This window comes from Diabrotica virgifera, chromosome 6 (assembly GCF_917563875.1).
Source record: "Diabrotica virgifera virgifera chromosome 6, PGI_DIABVI_V3a".
Taxonomy (NCBI): Eukaryota; Metazoa; Arthropoda; class Insecta; order Coleoptera; family Chrysomelidae; genus Diabrotica; species Diabrotica virgifera.
Window position 1 is genome coordinate 133,859,094 of NC_065448.1, and position 18,175 is coordinate 133,877,268.

Sequence of the window (18,175 nt, forward strand, 5' to 3'; positions counted from 1 at the left end):
TTTCTACACTGTCTGGTACTACACGAAAAATGGCCGACGATCTGCGCAGTAATAGTGCGCAAACTTTTCCCGCCTTCTAGTGTGTCACTGCTGTTGCGTTTATTATGCTGTGCCTCGGCACCATAAATAATACAATGGATTTTAACAAACCTTTTAACAAACCCAGGCAATGAGTAAGATAATTGTGTGAATCGACAACTGAATAAACAGAAAAATATGGAAACTTGGAAAATTATTTTTTCTCCGACCGTTTAATAATATGCTCATTATTCGCTGTTTTAAATAGATAATAATACCCATTATTTTACCCGTGAGTAATGGTTCATTACTCACGGGCTGAAGTTAGTCACGGATCATTACTCACGGTTTGAAGTTAGATTCAAGTGGTGTATGGCACTTTTAATTACCTATTAGCCAATAAAATTACTTAAACTTGTTTATTTAATAAAATAGTCATTGTAATTTATATCAACAATTAAATTCGAAAAATGTTTAAAGGATTTTTTACTGTAACAATAGGTTAGTATATTTTTTACGTTTAAATTTCAACATTTGACATTTTAAGATTAACGTTATTCAAAGGTAAATATAAACAATAGCTATTTATTCCGTAAAAGGGCTTACGGATATGAAATTTATATGAATGAATTCTGTTTTACTTACTGTTGATTGTACAATAAATTTTTATTGAGAGCACACGTTTCTTTTCGTGTAAATGCCTTAAAATATGTATTATTTTTAAAAGCCACCTCAATTCCATGACACTAATGTCAACTGTCTGTTTCATTGTTTCGTAAGCTCAAAGAGGGCAATTCTCACAGTGTTGCCATAGCTATATGAAATATGTTTTCTTATGAAAAATAAAATCTTTCGATTTTGAATAATGTTAGTAGTTGATAATTATATTTTCTACTAACCCAAATAAAAAAAGGTCGTAGAAAAAGTATAGTATTCTACTTGCATGTAATGGCTATTACATGCTCGTTGAATAATATAGGTACTATTATTGTTTAAACAAACAGGTTCTTTACTTGTGATTCACTTTTGTTAATTTTAAATTGAATATTAATATCATACATAAAATGTAAAATTAACTTATAAATAATAGTTTGTTTTTTTTTAGAAGAAAATATAATAACTAAAATATGAACTATTTTTTAGAGGAGCGCGAATGCCTTTTACTTGATGACTACAGTGTCAAATCAATGGCCATGGATGCGCCTGAAGATACAGGATCTGAAGCCGGCGATGAATCCATTGTTGGTTCGGATGATGAAAATTCTGGTAGTTCTACAGACATTGATATTGTAGTGGAAGAATATAAAGAAGGTCTTAAGGTACAATTCAATTTCATATTTTAAATTTTATAAATTCTTAATATAATTTGTTGTCAGTTTACCGTAGATATAGCTTAATTGTTGGCAACAAAATATCATTAAAGATGGCATCACTATGAATTCAAAAAATGTGATCAGGGTAATATAGTATAATTATTGAATTTAGCATGCCTTGTAGGCCTGTGGCTTAAAGTTAATTTATTATTAAAAATGAATAACCATTTTCAATTTCGTTGCAAAATGAAAACACAGCCGAACCATATTCTAGTCCAATCAGAGAGTGCTGCAAGCACCCCTACCGATTTCGAAACTTATTAGTCTCTCATCAGGAGGCACATATGCTGCTCTCCCCGATCCAACCAAAACAAACCCCAGCATGCAGTCACGGATTGCAACGAACGAAATGGCATAGATGCCCTAGCGGCAACTTCTAGCAAAAAGACTAAGTTTTCACTCTAATGGCATATAAAACAACATAATGCTATTCTACATCCCACCAGAATGAAAACAATGGGAACCTTCTCTGGTTACACCTCTGAGGCTTCTACAATTTGCAATCCATACGGATGCTGAGAATCCGTATGGCTTGCAAATTGTAGAAGCCTCGGAGGTGTAACCAGAGAAGGTTCCCATTGTTTTCATTCTGGTGGGATGTAGAATAGCATTATGTTGTTTTATATGCCATTAGAGTGAAAACTTAGTCTTTTTAATTTATTATTCCTTAAATTAATATATTCTATTGTTACGCCATATTCTTTATAGAGCACTCTCCTATATTTCTCTATTACTCATTTTTATTCTTTTGCACTCTATGCTGCGTTCTTCCAATGTGATACATTTATAGTTCCTTAAGTATTTTCTGGCAAAATTTATGTATCTTTTATCATGGTCTGCTTTTAGTTAATTTTTAGACGGATTTTTTCTGCCAGGCCGATTTTGACTTTATTGTACCTTTCATTTTTTTATGCATCCCAACTAATTTACTCTTTTCGACTTTATAAATTTTATATTTTTATTTATTTTTTTTTAATTCACATAGAGTTAGTTACATACATATATTATATTCACAGTCCCGGATTAAGAATCTTGAGGCCCCTAGGCAACCCATGCAACGAGGCCTCTTAAAAAAATTTTGTCTTTTTGCTCCAAAACCTCGGATTCCTCCATCTCCGAGTGATATTCCTTTGATAATTATTGGACATTTTGTAGATTTAAACTTAAATTTTTGTTTCATTTTGTAAAACGTGTTGCTTGAAAAAATAAAATAAAGAAATAGTCAAAAAACTGTTTATTTTTATATCTTTTGCTAAATTTTTCAATAAAAAATTATTATTATTTTTTGTTATAGTTATCAATAAACGAACATTTTAAAGTATAATAATTTTTCAAGTAATGAAAAAAATAATAAGGTCGTAGAAAAAGTATAGTATTCTACTCACATGTAATGGCTATTACTCACTCTGATTAATAACGACACTCGCCCTCGGTTCGTGTCACAAACTTCATCATCGTGAGTAATACCCATCATTACTGCTCTTTCAATAATGTATTTATACTATACTTCTTATTACTTAATTATGTAATAATAAATAATTATGGATTAAATTTAGTTTGAGTTTTAAAAGCCTTATAATTATTATAAAGCAGGGGTGGGCAATGAGCTGCCCGCGGGCCGCATTCGGCCCTTTATACATTTTTTTGCGGCCCGCAGAAAAAGGTGAATTATTTTCATTTAAATTTTTTTTAATTATTGCTAATATTAATAAATAAATATAGATAATGCAGCTATTAATTAACACTTTCACAGCAGGTGATTTTTCCGCAAATTTTCAACATAACGCGAGCAATTACGTATTTGGGTTTCCGGCACAGAATTTTGTCGGCTCCCTCAATAAAATTAATGAAATTTCAACAAATGGAAACGATATTTTTGAAGTAGTCAGGAACTGTCTGAAAAAATTTAAATTTACCTGTAACCACCTAGTTAGTGTAACAACTGACGGAGCACCAAATTTAAAAGGAGCAAATATTGTAATGTTAAGAAAACTTAAAGATTACTTTCGTGAACAATTACCAGAACAGGTATTGTGCCAAAATTTCATATTATAACTAATATTGTTAATTTTATTCGTTCAAGAGGATTAAATCATGGTGAATTCATAGCATTTTGGAAGAGTTAGAAACAGAACATACTGATGTCTTATACCACAATCATCTTCGATGGTTAAGTTTAGTGAAAAGGTTCTTAAAAGATGCTGTGAATTAGGGAAGGAAATTGTTTTATTTTTAGTAATGAAAAACTACTAGTTTGCTAAATTTACCAGTTTTGAACGCAAAATGAAACTTTTATAATAAAACTCAAATTATTCATTGATCATATAAAAAGAAAGAAATAGTTGAATTATTTCCCTCATTAAAATTATTAAATAATGTACGAGAAAATAAGTTTAAAATTTATGAAGAAAAAATGTGTAATTTGCTGACGGAATTTGAAAATCGTTCCAAAGATTTTGAAGATATGTCATTTTCCTTATCACTTCTAAGAAATCATTTTTCAGTTCAAATTGATTGCATACCAAATTCGACTAGAAATTATAGATTAATTTGCATATTTTTGCAATATTTTTGACAAAATCCATTGAGGACAGAAATAACTCAGGCAACCAAGTGACGTCAATAACGTCGAAGTAACGTCAGCTTTTCGTTGAATATATACACATGTTTGAACATTACGTCGTATAAACGTCTTTTGTAGGTGATTTTAAATACGTAAGATTAATGACGTTAAAATACGTTTAAAAATACGTTTTAATTTCAGAGTATTTCAGACAGCCCAAGTCTGACGTCACAAAAATGGGAGGAGCTTAACAGGTTAATGCTTATAATGTACATATAATTTTGTATATTGACGTTTATAAGCCTTAAATTGTCATAAGAAATGTTTCATTTATTGATTTATTGTTTACGTGCTTTGTGTGGTAAAAAAGGACTTTTTATTTAGATATTTAGTTAAAGAAACGTGTTAATTAAGAGATTTTTATTCGTTTTTCTCAAGTGAGTTGTGAGTTAGTTTAATGCAATGGTTCTTGTGATAGTTCTTCTTGAAAACGGTTTGAGGTTATGTGTTTTGTTTTGGTGAATATTCTCTGTTAATGAACTAATTATGTGTTGTCGAGTTTAATTAAATTAATTTATTAATAAATTATTTATTAGTTTATATGTTGTTTCATTTTTGACACAGTAAGTATACATTAGCCTATAAGCTAAATTTAAAACAGTTAAATGAAAAATTGCAATACCAACAATACCCATACGAATAATTATTATTATGTATTTTTAAAACCATAAAATGAAAAATAATCTAAAAAAACGACATAAAAACTACGTTTTTTATAGCACCTATTTAAAACGTGATAGAAATGACGTCAGTTATGGTGGGGCATATTCACGTGACTTTCGACGTCGAAAAAACGTGACAAACTGACGTGGTTTGGTGATAATTATGACGTCTTTCCAACGTTTTGTAAACGGTATTTGGTTGCCTGGAAATTGGTAAAATACCACAAAATTTCCACCCGGAATAGAAAGAATCCTGAACGAGGACATAAAAGTAAACTAAAACTTCAGAAAAGACATGAAGGTTCGTTTTTCATATTTTAATAAATATTATTGTAAGTTTGTAAACAATAAATAATGTGTTTCATAAATATTTTTTTATTATTTAATTCTTTCAAAGAAAACAAAAACAACTAAGGTAATCTAAGATTTTTTCAAAATGATTTCCTTTATTTTTATTTAAATTACGTTGCACAGAATTTACCTTCAAATATATACCTACGTAACTAATAGCAATGTGAAAAGAGAATTTACTATTTCATTTGGGAATAAGCCACAATTTAAATTTTAAACTAAATTTATTTGACGTTTCGACTTTCACTTCAGAAATCGTTCATCAAATACAAAGCATTAATAAATTAAACTAATTATTAAATAAATGCTTAATTTATTAATGGGTTGCATTTTGATAACGATTTCCCAAGTGGAAATTAAATGTCAAATTAATTTAATTTTAAACTTAAATTGTGGCATTTTCCCAAATAAAATAGAAAAGTACAAAATATGCCAAAAGAGAATAGCTTCAGAACAATATTAGTGAAAAAATAAATAGGTTCATAGATAAAATTAAAATAAATAAATATATACACATATATTTGAGGAAAATAGCATGCTTAAATAAGTGCAAATGCTATTTCAGGGTAGAGATATGGACTTTTACTACTGAAAATTATATTACTCTCTGAAAATTTTAGTTTGACCGAAGTAAATGTACCGGAAATACAGCATGCTTAATATCATATCTTCGACTCGCTTTGCAGCAGCTTGAGCAGCGTAGTAGTGAGAATCGTTCAACAGCTGTTCCATTCTCTTTTGTAAATTACTCTGCGATTCAAAAACATATATCCGATGTGCATCACTGTAGGATTTGACAGACAAAAAAGAAATTGAAAATAAAGTTGTCAAAACTTTAAACGCGTTTTCTTCAAAACTGATTTTTTCAAAGTCGGTGGTCATTGTAACTTAAAAGCTACTTGACAGATCCACCTAAAATTTTTCATAGATTTTCTTTAGACATTTCTTGAGGTAACTCGGTCGACATACTTTCTGTCTTAGGTTTATTTTTTGTTTAACAATAATAAATATGTTGATTTTCACCATTTTTTACAAAAAATTTCGTTATTTTGACTTCTGGGAGATATAAAAAACTCAAAAATCGTTAAACCTAAAAAAACTCGAGAGCGTTACCTCTATGCTCATGCTAATAAAATATTTTTGAATTTTTTTTTCATATATGATATAATGACGTTCTGATGTCTACTGCAAAATTCATCTTTTTTGGAGGTGACTGTAAACATTTGTCACCGCTGGGTTATTTTTCAATATTTAGCCTTGATTTTTTTTTAATTTTTAATTCTTTGAATTGTACTAAATATGTTTATCTAATTTAAAAATGAAATAATTTCACCATAGTATCAAACAAAAATGTTGATTTCAACCATACCCCGCCCCCCTTAAACAAAATTAGTAAAAAGTTAAAAATTCGAAAATGTTAAGGTAACAAATATTGCGGCCCTCGGTAATAGACCAAAAACATTTTGTGGCCCTTTCTAAAATAAGTTTGCCCACCCCTGTTATAAAGCAACTATTCTGAGTTTTATAGAAACAAAACTATGTACTTAAAATATCTTCAACTTCCAAATTTTCGAGCACATCATTCGCAATAGCCATAATTGAGGGAAATGCTGGTCTATTTTGTGCCACTGTCAAACGGTGACAGTTTTTAATAATTTTAATTTTTTTGATGATCGTTCGCCTGTTGCCTTTGTAATCATTAGCGTAAGATAAATCTTACAATCTACTGACAAATTTCGAAACTTCGATTCGAATTAGTTCTCATAAATAGCCCAAAAAGACTATGAAGCAGGAATAAATTGTAAATTGCATTCTTAAATTTCAGGCTCAATATCATCAGTATAGTTTTCATGTAGTTTTGAAGCACACTTCTTTATTTGAGTACCTATCACTCAGTTTTGGAAAAGCACACAAAACATTAAATACTGAGTTACTGACTCGTACGCTGTCAACTGACGACTCAGGTCAATAATTAGCTTATCCAAAATTGGTAGATTCGTTTCAACCTTTAACTTTTCTCCATCCTGTAGAAAAACTTCATTGGAATTAGCATCATCAAAATGTAGTTTTCTTGCTCGAGTTTGTTTACTCTCGTCGGTATATTCAGAGTATTGTAGATCGCAGACCTTTTGGTCGTAGTAAGTAAAATAATCTCTTTGGGATTTTATGACTCTGTCTTAAGGAGCTTAAAGCTGAACTGGAGTTTCAAGTTCAATCTCTTCTCTCTGTAATGATTTACTGACAGCGTTGATGAGTTCTAAAATTGTTAACCAAAACTCCTTCATTATGAATGTTTCTGTTTTGACATTTCCTTTAACAAACACTTAGCCTCATGAACTGTTTTAGCTTTCTGATTTTTCAGCAAGAGTATGAAGCGGAGCAGATTTGAAGGCGTTGTAACCTTTAGACAAAGCTGGAAAGCTCCTGTTGCATCTCTTGCCCATCTAGTGCTGCTTGTTCTTTCAAGGGCAAGGTTTAGATCGTGGCGAATGGTATCACTTCATTTAAGCATTTGATTGTAGCTTTCCAACGGTGGGTAGAGGCTGAAAAAAAGTTGAACACGGAATAAACAAATCCAAAATACGATATTGCTCCAATGGGTCCAACGCAAATTTTAGCAGCACTTACTCCAACTAAAGCGAGTGTGCGGCACAAAAAATGTAAATTGCAAGTTTGTTAATCTTAGATAAATGAGTCTGGAGACCATTGTATTTGCCTTACATGGAGCGAAATGCATGGGTAATGGAGGAGCGGGTAGCGAGGGGGCGCTGGCTCATTTGTTTCTCTTGCTCTTACTACTTTTCTAAGAATCTGTGCAGACTGGCAAAGAGCATTCATTAGCGACTTATTCTCACAACACAGGCTTTCTATGTGAACAAAAGAATGCATTGTAATGTAGTTTTATACGACCATAAATCATATAATAAGCATATGATTTATAATTTTTATTTAAATCTAATTATTATTTTTTCATTTTGGGCCCTGCGAAGCCCCCCTTGAGGCCGATGCCCTTAGGCAACTGCCTACTTTGCCTATTGGTTCATCCGGCACTGTATATGCATCATTGTCATTGGCTCTACAAGCCGTAGTGGGTCTTGGCATATTGTAGAATCAGCTTCCATTCCTTCCCATCCCTCGCCTGGTTTTCCAATTTCGTACTCTTAACACTCGTAAGTCATCTTTCACCTGGTCCTTAAATCGTATTCTGGGACTGCCTCTTCTCCTCACTCCATCCAATCTTTGGTTATAAATGTGTTTCGATACATGTGACCTAGCCACAGCAGCCTGTTCATTTTGATGGATCTACGAATCTTAGGTTCACTATAAAGGCGGTAAAGCTCAAAATTATAGCACCTGCGATTTTACATACAAAACAGCCTAAACGTTTTCATCGCCTTCTCTCATCGTTCACATTTCTGACGCGTAAATGAGGATGAACTTGATAAGAGTTCTGTATATCAATATTTTCTTTCTTTTTGTAACTATGTTTGAGGCTAAAAGTTTCTTTAATCCATAGTATAGTCTATTTACTAGATGTATACGTATGTTAGTTTCTGAAATTACTGTATTACTTTGGTTGATTCTGATGTTGATTGAATTTGGCTACATTTTTTTGCGCTGCTTCCAATGATCTGAACGATTGGACCAGGTCTGCCTTTGTTGTTGCTGTGATGTCGGTGTCATCTGCATACGCTAGGATTTGAACACTCCTATTGATAATGGTTCTTCTGGTTGTTATTCCAGATTACCTAATAGCTTTCTCTAGGACAATTTTGATGGATGTATCAACATGGGTCAGGATAGAGAAACTTGGAAGAGCGAAGGGGAGGCCTTTGTCCAATATTGGATGTTGCAATGCTGATAGATAGATAGATAGATAGATAGATAGATAGATAGATAGGACAATTTTGAATAGAAGACACGATAGGTTATCTCTATCGAAGTTCAATTTATATATATACACAGTTTTTTAGGCGTCAACGCCCTTCCGGTAGGGATCTATGGAGGAGTGTCACCGAGCCGTAAGCCCTTATCCCTTGCCGTACCGCTCCTCCATAGGCCGATCAGACACCAGCTTATTAAAGACCAAGTCGTAGATTCTTTTTAGAATTTTAGACTACGACGTCAGCCTTTTTATTTTTCTATTCACCGGGCTGGGGCTCGAACCTCGATCGCATATCCACTATAGATTTGTCAATCGTGCGCCTCAGTCCACTTGGCTAATCTGATCTGAAGTTCAATTTGTGTTTTGAAAAATTCTTAATACTTCGTCCTGCACTCTAACCTTACACTTGACTGTTGTTTTCTCCAACTTCATTAAGTAGGTATTCGTCACCAGCTGTATTCGAATATTAAATTCTGTCATGGCTTTTGTATAGAGTGTTTGTGTTTACAACGATAGGCATATGTATCTATAAACAAATACCTAGCGAGTATAAATTCTATACTCATATGTTTTTTCCCAAACTTGTCTGAAAAGGAATATTCCGTCGATAGTTGATTTTTCTCTGCAAAACGCACACTGTTATTTGCCTATTGTCTATTCACAATATCGCAATAGTCGATCTTAAAACATATAGGCTAATGTTTTATATGTCACGTTTAGGAGGGCAATAATTGCTTTGTGTAGTTATCATAAATTGTTTGATCTCGTTTCTTGTGAATATGTAGTTGGATGTGAATAGGTGGAATGTACGTTTACCTACGTTCTAATCAGCTAGTAGTTTTACCTGCCTTCAAATCGGTTCTACTAGCATAGCTATAAAATAGGTCAGATTTTTCAGCCATGTTTTAAAAGCTTGAAAATAATGCCATCTACTCCAGAAGGTTTGTTTCCGTTCAGTTTTTGTATTGCTTTAATGACTTCTACCTCTATTGGAATGTTCTCCTTTTTCTCTTTCGTCTTCTATGCCCTCGTATAATTTTCGCATTTCCATTTGTGTGTTATACTTCCCTATTTCTTTCAGTTGATTTTCTATGTGCTCCTTCTTCTTTCTTTCCTTTAATTGTTCGTTTTTCGTCTCGTATCAGCTCTCTATACTCCTCCTCTACTTGTCTCCTGTTCTTCGTCCTTGGAGCCTTTGTATATACATACTTGATTTCTTCTTTGCGTTGCTTGTGCACATTTCTCATCATACCAGTTTAAACTTATTTTTTTACGCTTTTGTCTTCCAGTCACTTCAGTTGCTACCTCTTTTACTATGGTTCTACACTGCCTCCAATAGTTGTCAACATCTTCAACTATATCACATGTATACTCTAGTACTCTAGTTTACCTTTCAGACTCCCCTAAAATCTCGTAGATATCGCAGAGACTATTTAACACTTACATGTTAAACTTTTCCCTTTTAACTCCTCTGGCTTCCTTTGTATTGGAGATTCTAGCTCTTAGTTTAGTTTGGACTAGGTAGTGGTCCGAGTCTATGTTTGCCCCGCGTCTTGCACATACGCCTATTACGTCACTGAAATATCTTGCGTCGACTACTACATGGTCGATTTAATTCACTGTATTTCCATCAGGACTTTTCTATTTTGAACAATTTATTTGAAACTTTATTTGATTAGATAAACTGTTTTATTTTTAGGTAGCGACAGTAGGAAAATTTAACGAAGGCAGAAGGTCTACTAGAATAACATCAACTATTGTTGGTTGTTGTTTAATTTTAGCACTATTATCATCGACATGCTTAGCTCTTTATGTTGAAAGAGTTTTCAGCATCTGCTGGCCTAGCATTGTAGGTAAGTGACTAAACATATGCATGGTAGGGTATATTAAAAAATGAAATAAGATAATGTATTATACAAATGTATATATGCAAATTCTGTTACAAATATTCTCATTTAGTTCCTTTAAATTACTTTCGTACATTTAACCTTATTCAAAGTCTATTCCATAGGGAAATTTAAAATTTTGAAAATAAAATTTTTAATTAAAACTAAATTTTTTAATTGTTGGCAAAATTTCTTTCCGCCTTATTTATTAGATACAATTTTTACATGATTTAGTTTTAATTATAAAGTCGTATAGATACAACCTAACTTAACCTAATCTAATACATCATATTATAACCTAATCTAAAACGAAAAGTTAGCATACAACTGCAAAAAATCCCATCAAGTCAAGTGAAAAAGAAAGAACCTCAAAAAAGTAATACTTTCAATACATAAAATAATAAAACCAAGAAAAGGCTAAAGAACAAAGTTACCAAAGAAAACATAATAGAAGCAGACTCGTGAATGGAAAACAAAACAACATATTCAAGATAAAATTAATGTTTCAAGTTCATTTTTCTACAAAAAATTTGATCTCAATTTTTGTCACAAAAAAAAGTGGGGGCACCTCTGATTAATGGTGGTGTGTCCTTATAACCAGTAATCAGTGATGTGTAATCAATCTTCAAAAAATCCCATCAAGTCAAGTGAAAAAAAGAACCTCAAAAAAGTAATACTTTCAGTACATAAAACAATAAAACTAATAAAAGGCTAAAGAACAAAGTTACCAAAGAAAACATAATAGAAGCAGACTCGTGAATGGAAAACAAAACAAATTCAAGATAAAATTAATGTTCCAAGAATTATTTTTCTACAAAAAATTTGATCTCGATTTTTGTCACAAAAAAAAGTGGGGGCACCTCTGATTAATGGTGGTGTGTCCTTATAACCAATAATGAGTGATGTGTAATCAATCTATAATGGGCCGGATAGCTCAGGCGGTAGGATGTCTGACTTCCACGTATGTAGGCCAGGGATCGAATACCAGTGCCGCACAGTGATTTAAAATGCTGAAAACGTGGTCATGAGGCGAAGAAAAATGTTCCTATCTAGGGATTTTCATGTTTACATTTGTTTTCTGATACTATCGTAGAGTCGTAATACGCAGGTATAAGGATCAGACTGGATATATTGCGGCTCATAGCTCAGGAACAAGTGAGCCATGTACGAGGGTATTTTGGCCGGCAGAGAAAGTGAAAAAGAATGCGTATATTGAAAACGCTGTAAAACGTTTTATAGTTTATCAATTTTATCGCTGTAAAGCAGATTCTTCTTTTTTAAGTATGTAGTAATGTAAGATGTAAGTTAACTTCAGATTTAGTAACAATAAATACCTTAAATTTTTTAATGCATAAATAGTGAAAATATACTTGAAATAATTAAAATTTAATAAAGATACATTCAAAAAGTACAAAATTCTTTATTAATCTTAAAGTATATAAAAAAACTCATACAGAAGTAAAAACTTCAAAAAGATAAAAAAGATCAAGGCAGGTTTTGTTTATATTTGATTCAGATTGGACCACCATCTCCATATAGCTATTTCAGCATCCTTATGCATCATCGGTTAAGCTTATGCAGTCACAACTCTGAAGGAAATATAAACATTCTGCCTATTTAAGGCAAACCATCGCAATGCAATGAACCCACCTTTTGAGACGCAATTTAGCGACATCTCTCGTATTACGAGGAAAACAACGAAAAGCCCCAGATACAAAGTTTACTACCTTCTAAACAATTAGAATAATTGAAATAAAAATATAATAAACAATATTTTAAATCTAAGACTTTTCGTTAATAAACTGCTTTCTGGCTGCATCCTGTATCTCCGGATTTTACAATATATAATCACAGAGACGACGAAAATAGGAGAAAGCAAATAGAGGACACTTAGGCCACGCATTTACCTTCTCTTCGTCTAGGAAAAGGACCGAAAGACAGTTTCTAAATACCAAAAACTTCAAGTTGTATACTGGTATAAAATGGTTTATTAAAAAACTTCACAAAAAATCGTGCAAAACCTTTTCGTTCTAATTCAGAACATCTTCAGCGCATTCTGCTGAGTAGTTGAAACTAACACACCAATTAGAGTGGTAACATTATAATTATGGTTCACATGATCGATTTAAATAAAATATGGTGAATACCAGTCGATGTTAAAGGATTAAATTGTACTAATTAATTGTACTAATAAATAAATTAGTACAGTTTAATCCTTTAACATCGACTGGTATTCACCACATTTAATTTAAATCGATCATGTAAACCATATATTATAATGTTACCACTCTAATTGGTGTGCTAGTTTCAACTACTCAGCAGAATGCACTGAAGATGTTCTGGATTAGAACGAAAACGTTTTGCACGACTTTTTATGAAGTTTTTTAATAAACCATTTTATACCAGTATACAACTTGAAGTTTTTACTTCTGTATGAGTTTTTTTAAACTATGGTATACAGCCAAATATTGGAATTTTTCCATTGATCTTAAAGTATATAGTAAGAAGATACAGAATCACTTTGATTTAGCTGCCTTTAACTGCCTATGCATTGCTGGCAGTTGTTTGAATATGAAAGTGGGAAATGAAATGAGGCATATTATATGATTCTGGCGATTGTTGAGTATGGGCGGTTGTACATAAGTAATAGTTTCTGGATACTGTACTTCATAAATAAAACGTAGTGGTAATCAGTAATTTAAAAGACCTTATAATATAAAATTTTAAATAAATATTCGTTTAAAATAAAATTTTCGAATTTCTTTCGACCATATTGACAACCAGAATAAAATGAGTACATTAGGTAAAACCAGGGGTAATAATAGGTGATTCTTCTTCTTCTTCAGGTGCCGTCCTCGTTCCGAAGTTTGGCTATCATCAAGACTATGCGTATTTTTGATACCGTAGATCTAAATAATTGGCAGCTGCTGCACTTGTACCAATCTCTTAAATTCTTCAACCATGAATGTTTTCTTCTGCCAATGGATCTTTTACCTATTATTTTTCCCTGAATAATTAATTGTAGTAGCTGGTACTTTTGTCCCCTCATTATATGTCCCAAGTATTGCAGTTTGCGCTTTTTAATAGTAAGCGCAAGTTCTTTTTCTTTCTGCATCCTTCGCAAAATTTCCATGTTTGTCACTCTCTCTGTCCACGATATTCTCAGTATCCTGCGGTACATCCACATCTCGAATGCTTCTATTTTCCTTGTATCGATCTTTTTCAGTGTCCAAGCTTCCATTCCATAGAAAAGAACTGACAGCACGTAACATCTCATCAGGCGAATTTTAAGATTTAAACTTAGCTCTCTTCCGCATAAAACTGTTTTCATTTTGGTAAAAGTAGCTCTAGCTTTTTCTATTCTGATCTTGATTTCTTCAGAGTAGGTGAATAGGTGATTGAAGTGTAGCAATTCCCTGTTAACTTCCTTGCATACCGTAGGCCTTAGAGGTAGCAGACTACCCAGCTGTAATCCCAAAGCCGAGTAAGCGATATAAAGTGGGAGATTATTATTATTATTAATCAACCAATCTGTATATCAAAAAATCAATTAATATCTGCAGTTCTTGCAATCAAAAAATGTAACAGATAAAAAATGAAAAAAATTGTAAAATAGGTATTTCATTCTATTGACCTGTTTTTAATCCAATAGTATTACTAGAAAAAAGTTGGTAATTACAAAAATTATAGCAGATAAAAAAAAGAAAAAATTGTAAAATATATATTTCATTCTATTGACCTGTTTTTAATACAATATTATTACTAGAAAAGGTTGGAGGGCATTTGGAGACCCCCTCTAAACATGTAGAGAAATTAAGAAATAAATATTTTCGGTACTTAAGCTTTATTAGCCAAGGCATGCTTACACATAATATAAATTATCATAAAAAAGTTTTAAACCGATTTGGAGCAATATTGAAAAATTCTGGTTTATTTTGTAACTTTAACACCCCGCATCATTTTCTCTATGCAATTTTGTAAATAGATAAGTTATGTCAAATCGACTTCATACCCTAAAATCCTGTAATTTATGACAGTCTTCTTGTAACACCCTGTACATTTCGGTTCTCTGGGCACTCCAGCACATATGAGTAGAACTCAATTGAACGATTGACATGAAGCCGTAAGTGCTCATCTTCTACCGTATTGTAATTTAAAGTCACAGTTCCATTTTGAATTTTAAACTACTACATATACAGGGTGATGCATTAAGAATGTCCAATCTCGGAGTTGTAGATTATAGACCTTAAAATATTAAGATTTAACCCAAATCACTTAAATAAAATATGACTCATTGCTGAGTTACAGGGTGTTTTATTTAAAAATTTAATAAATATTTTACCCATTACTTTAAAACTATTTGAAATATCCTCGCGATACTTTGCAGAAGGTGTAGGTACTCTGCACCCTATAAAATGACGATAAAAACCGGTTAGCCGGAGAATATGGTAAAAATTAATAAAATACGGTATACTTACAGATAAACTCCGTTATAATTGAAATGACATGAAATACATATATATATATGGACAGTACCTGACATCTAAATTACTAAAAACACGCAAACACAAACCTAAGCAAACGGAAGCGAACAAAACAAGACTCTGTACTACACACAATACAGTCACAATCGGAACGATGTTATGTTATTTAAGAACAGTGAAAACTAAAACCATCGTTTAAAAAAGAATTGTTTAAATAGCCTTTTAGTCTTTTTTAAACAATGCTAAGACAATTTGAAATAAATAAAGGAATACTACAGATGCCAGTTGTTTCCGATAATCCGAGTTAATGAACGTGGCTCTGCCGCCGTGTGCCATGAGTCATTTTTACTATCGTATAGTTCAAATTACACAAATACACATTATCTCTCAAATATTATATTACATACATTTTTATTGTTGAAATGTTTGTCTGATGAAAATCGGTCCGGGTTAGCCGGGCTTCCGGGTTATCGGGGGCCGACTTATCGGGGTTCCCCTGTATTCTTCATTAGTAGAATGTAGAATGTAGAAAATGGGGCGGCCAATGGAGCCTGATACACTGCGACCTTAGTAGATCTATTGTGTTTCCCCTTTCTTTTAAAGCACTACATCTAGCTTAGTCCTCTTAATGAGACTTAACAGCCTTGATAGTGGCCTTTTCATGTAGCCTGGTGCTTCCGGTTTTTCCTCACCGAGTTCTAGAAACCGCACTCGTGCGAGACCTTCGCAATGACACAGAACGTGTAGAGCGGTTTCCTCTTCTGTCAGGCCTATGAGACTTAAGTGTCTATTGAGTCTACAGTGTCCAGTCAGCAGACCCACTATCATTCTGACAGTGCTTCGACTGCGTGAAAGTAAGTCTGTTGTAAATTTAGCCGAATGTCCTTTGATGAATTGTTTGGCCTGCCTCTGTCCTGGGGAGTTGTTCCACCATTCAAGAGACTTCTGTTGCGCCCATTTTTGTATAGCTGCTCTTTTTATCGTATTTGCGATTCCAAAGACGGGTTCCGGACCAACCAGTGGCGTAGATGCGCCTTCTCGGGCCAATTCATCGGCCTTCTCGTTGCCACGATGACCCTTATGTCCCGGCACCCAGGCAAGTGTCAATCTATTTCGACTTCCCACCTGAGAGAGGACATTCAAACAGTTCCATACCAGCCATGAATCGACCTGTACCGAACTGAGAGCCTTCAGAGCCGCTTGACTATCCGAATAGATAACGATGGAGTCGTTATCTAGATTTCGACTGATTAGTTCCATAGCGCACCTTTGTATAGCAGCTACATCGGCTTGAAATACGGTCGCATATGTCCCTAGACATACCCGGACTTTCGTCCTTGGTTTTAAGCCATATATTCCAGCCCCTGTACCTATATCGGTTTTGGAGCCGTCCGTATACCATATTGAGTTTGTCGTTATCGGCAGACCAGTTTCCCAGTCCTCTCTTTTTGGTATTGTGACTTAAAAATTTTTGTTAAAGCTATACCTCGTAACCATTCGGTCTACAGGCATTCCTAGAACGGGGTCTGCCTTTATGTCCTGGTATAGCCTTAAGTTATCAGTTCCCTGCATCATACTTATTGGAACTTGGCCCTGGATCAACCGATGTACTGTTGATCTGGCTTCACTCTGTATGTATGTATGTAGAGGTGGTAGGTTAAGTAGAACTTCTAGCGCGTCCGTTGGGGCTGTTCTCATGGCTCCTGTAACACTCAAGCATGCAAGCCTTTGTGTGCTACTGAGCAATCGAATCGCCCCGGACTGTTGCGTTTTGTTCCACCACGCCACTGAACCGTAAGTTATCATGGGCCTTATAACCCTTGATTATAACCAGAGGTTCATTTTAACCCCCAATTCTTACCACACATTCGTCTACATCTGTTCAGGGCCATTATGGCCTTCTGTGTGACTTTTTGAATGTGTGCATTCCATGTCAGCCTCTGGTCGAATATTACACCTAAGTACTTGGCCTGATTTGTGAATGGGATTTCTACTCCCTTGAGCGCTAGTGGCTGTAAGCCTTGCAGTGCTCTTTTCCTGGTGAAGGGAACAACGGATGTTTTTTGAGGGTTAACCTTCAGGCCTTCTTCCTCACACCAGCTGTCCACCATCCTCAGAGCGACTTGAAGTCTCTCTGAAATTACTTTGGTAAAGCGTCCTCGAACGACAATTACCAAGTCGTCCGCATATCCCAGACAGTAAAAACCCTCCCTGGACAGCGTATTAAGTAGGTCGTCTATAAGCGTAGCCCACAGTAATGGGGATAGAACTCCTCCTTATGGGCAGCCGCTTACTGCCTTCGCTTCAATGGTGGCTTCACCTAATGAGGACACCATGATTCTGTTTGCTAAGGTCGCCTTTGTCCACTCGCATATGAAGGCAGGAACTCCTCTCCTTTTAAGCGCTTCCGTTACAGACTCGAAGGAGACGTTATTAAACGCTCCCTCCACGTCCAGAAACGTCGCCACCGCTATCTCTTTGTTATCTAGCGACTTTCAGAGCAGTCTGTTTAGATCATCCAATGCCAAGTCAGTTGACTTTCCTGGCTGGTATGCATATTGACGATCGCTAAGTGGTTTTTCCATCAAAACATCGTCCCTAATATACCTGTCTATCAATCTTTCCAGCGTTTTTGCTAGGAAAGAGGATAGACTTATTGGTCTGTATGACTTGGGGGTCTGGTCCATTACCCTACCAACCTTGGGGATATATGTGACTTTCACCCTTCGCCATGCAGTTGGAATATATCTCCATGCCAAACTAGCTTTAAAGATCTTTGTTAGATGCGGGATAATCACATCTTGTCCCTTCTGTAGGAAGGCTGGATAGATCCCGTCCATTCCAGGTGATTTATATGGCTGGAATTTATTGACTTTTTCCGGTCTCGTGATG

General features: G+C 34.1%; 1 protein-coding gene across 1 annotated transcript in view; it reads left to right on the plus strand.

Moving 5' to 3' along the window:
• The window catches only part of LOC114332084 (probable cationic amino acid transporter), a 208,813-nt gene that overhangs the window by 161,194 nt on the left and 29,444 nt on the right, over positions 1 to 18,175 (plus strand). Inside the window, exons 9-10 of the mRNA XM_050652864.1 lie at positions 1,162 to 1,337; positions 10,613 to 10,766. Of these exons, the coding sequence (XP_050508821.1) occupies positions 1,162 to 1,337; positions 10,613 to 10,766 (330 nt within the window). The remainder of the gene's footprint in view (positions 1 to 1,161; positions 1,338 to 10,612; positions 10,767 to 18,175) is intronic.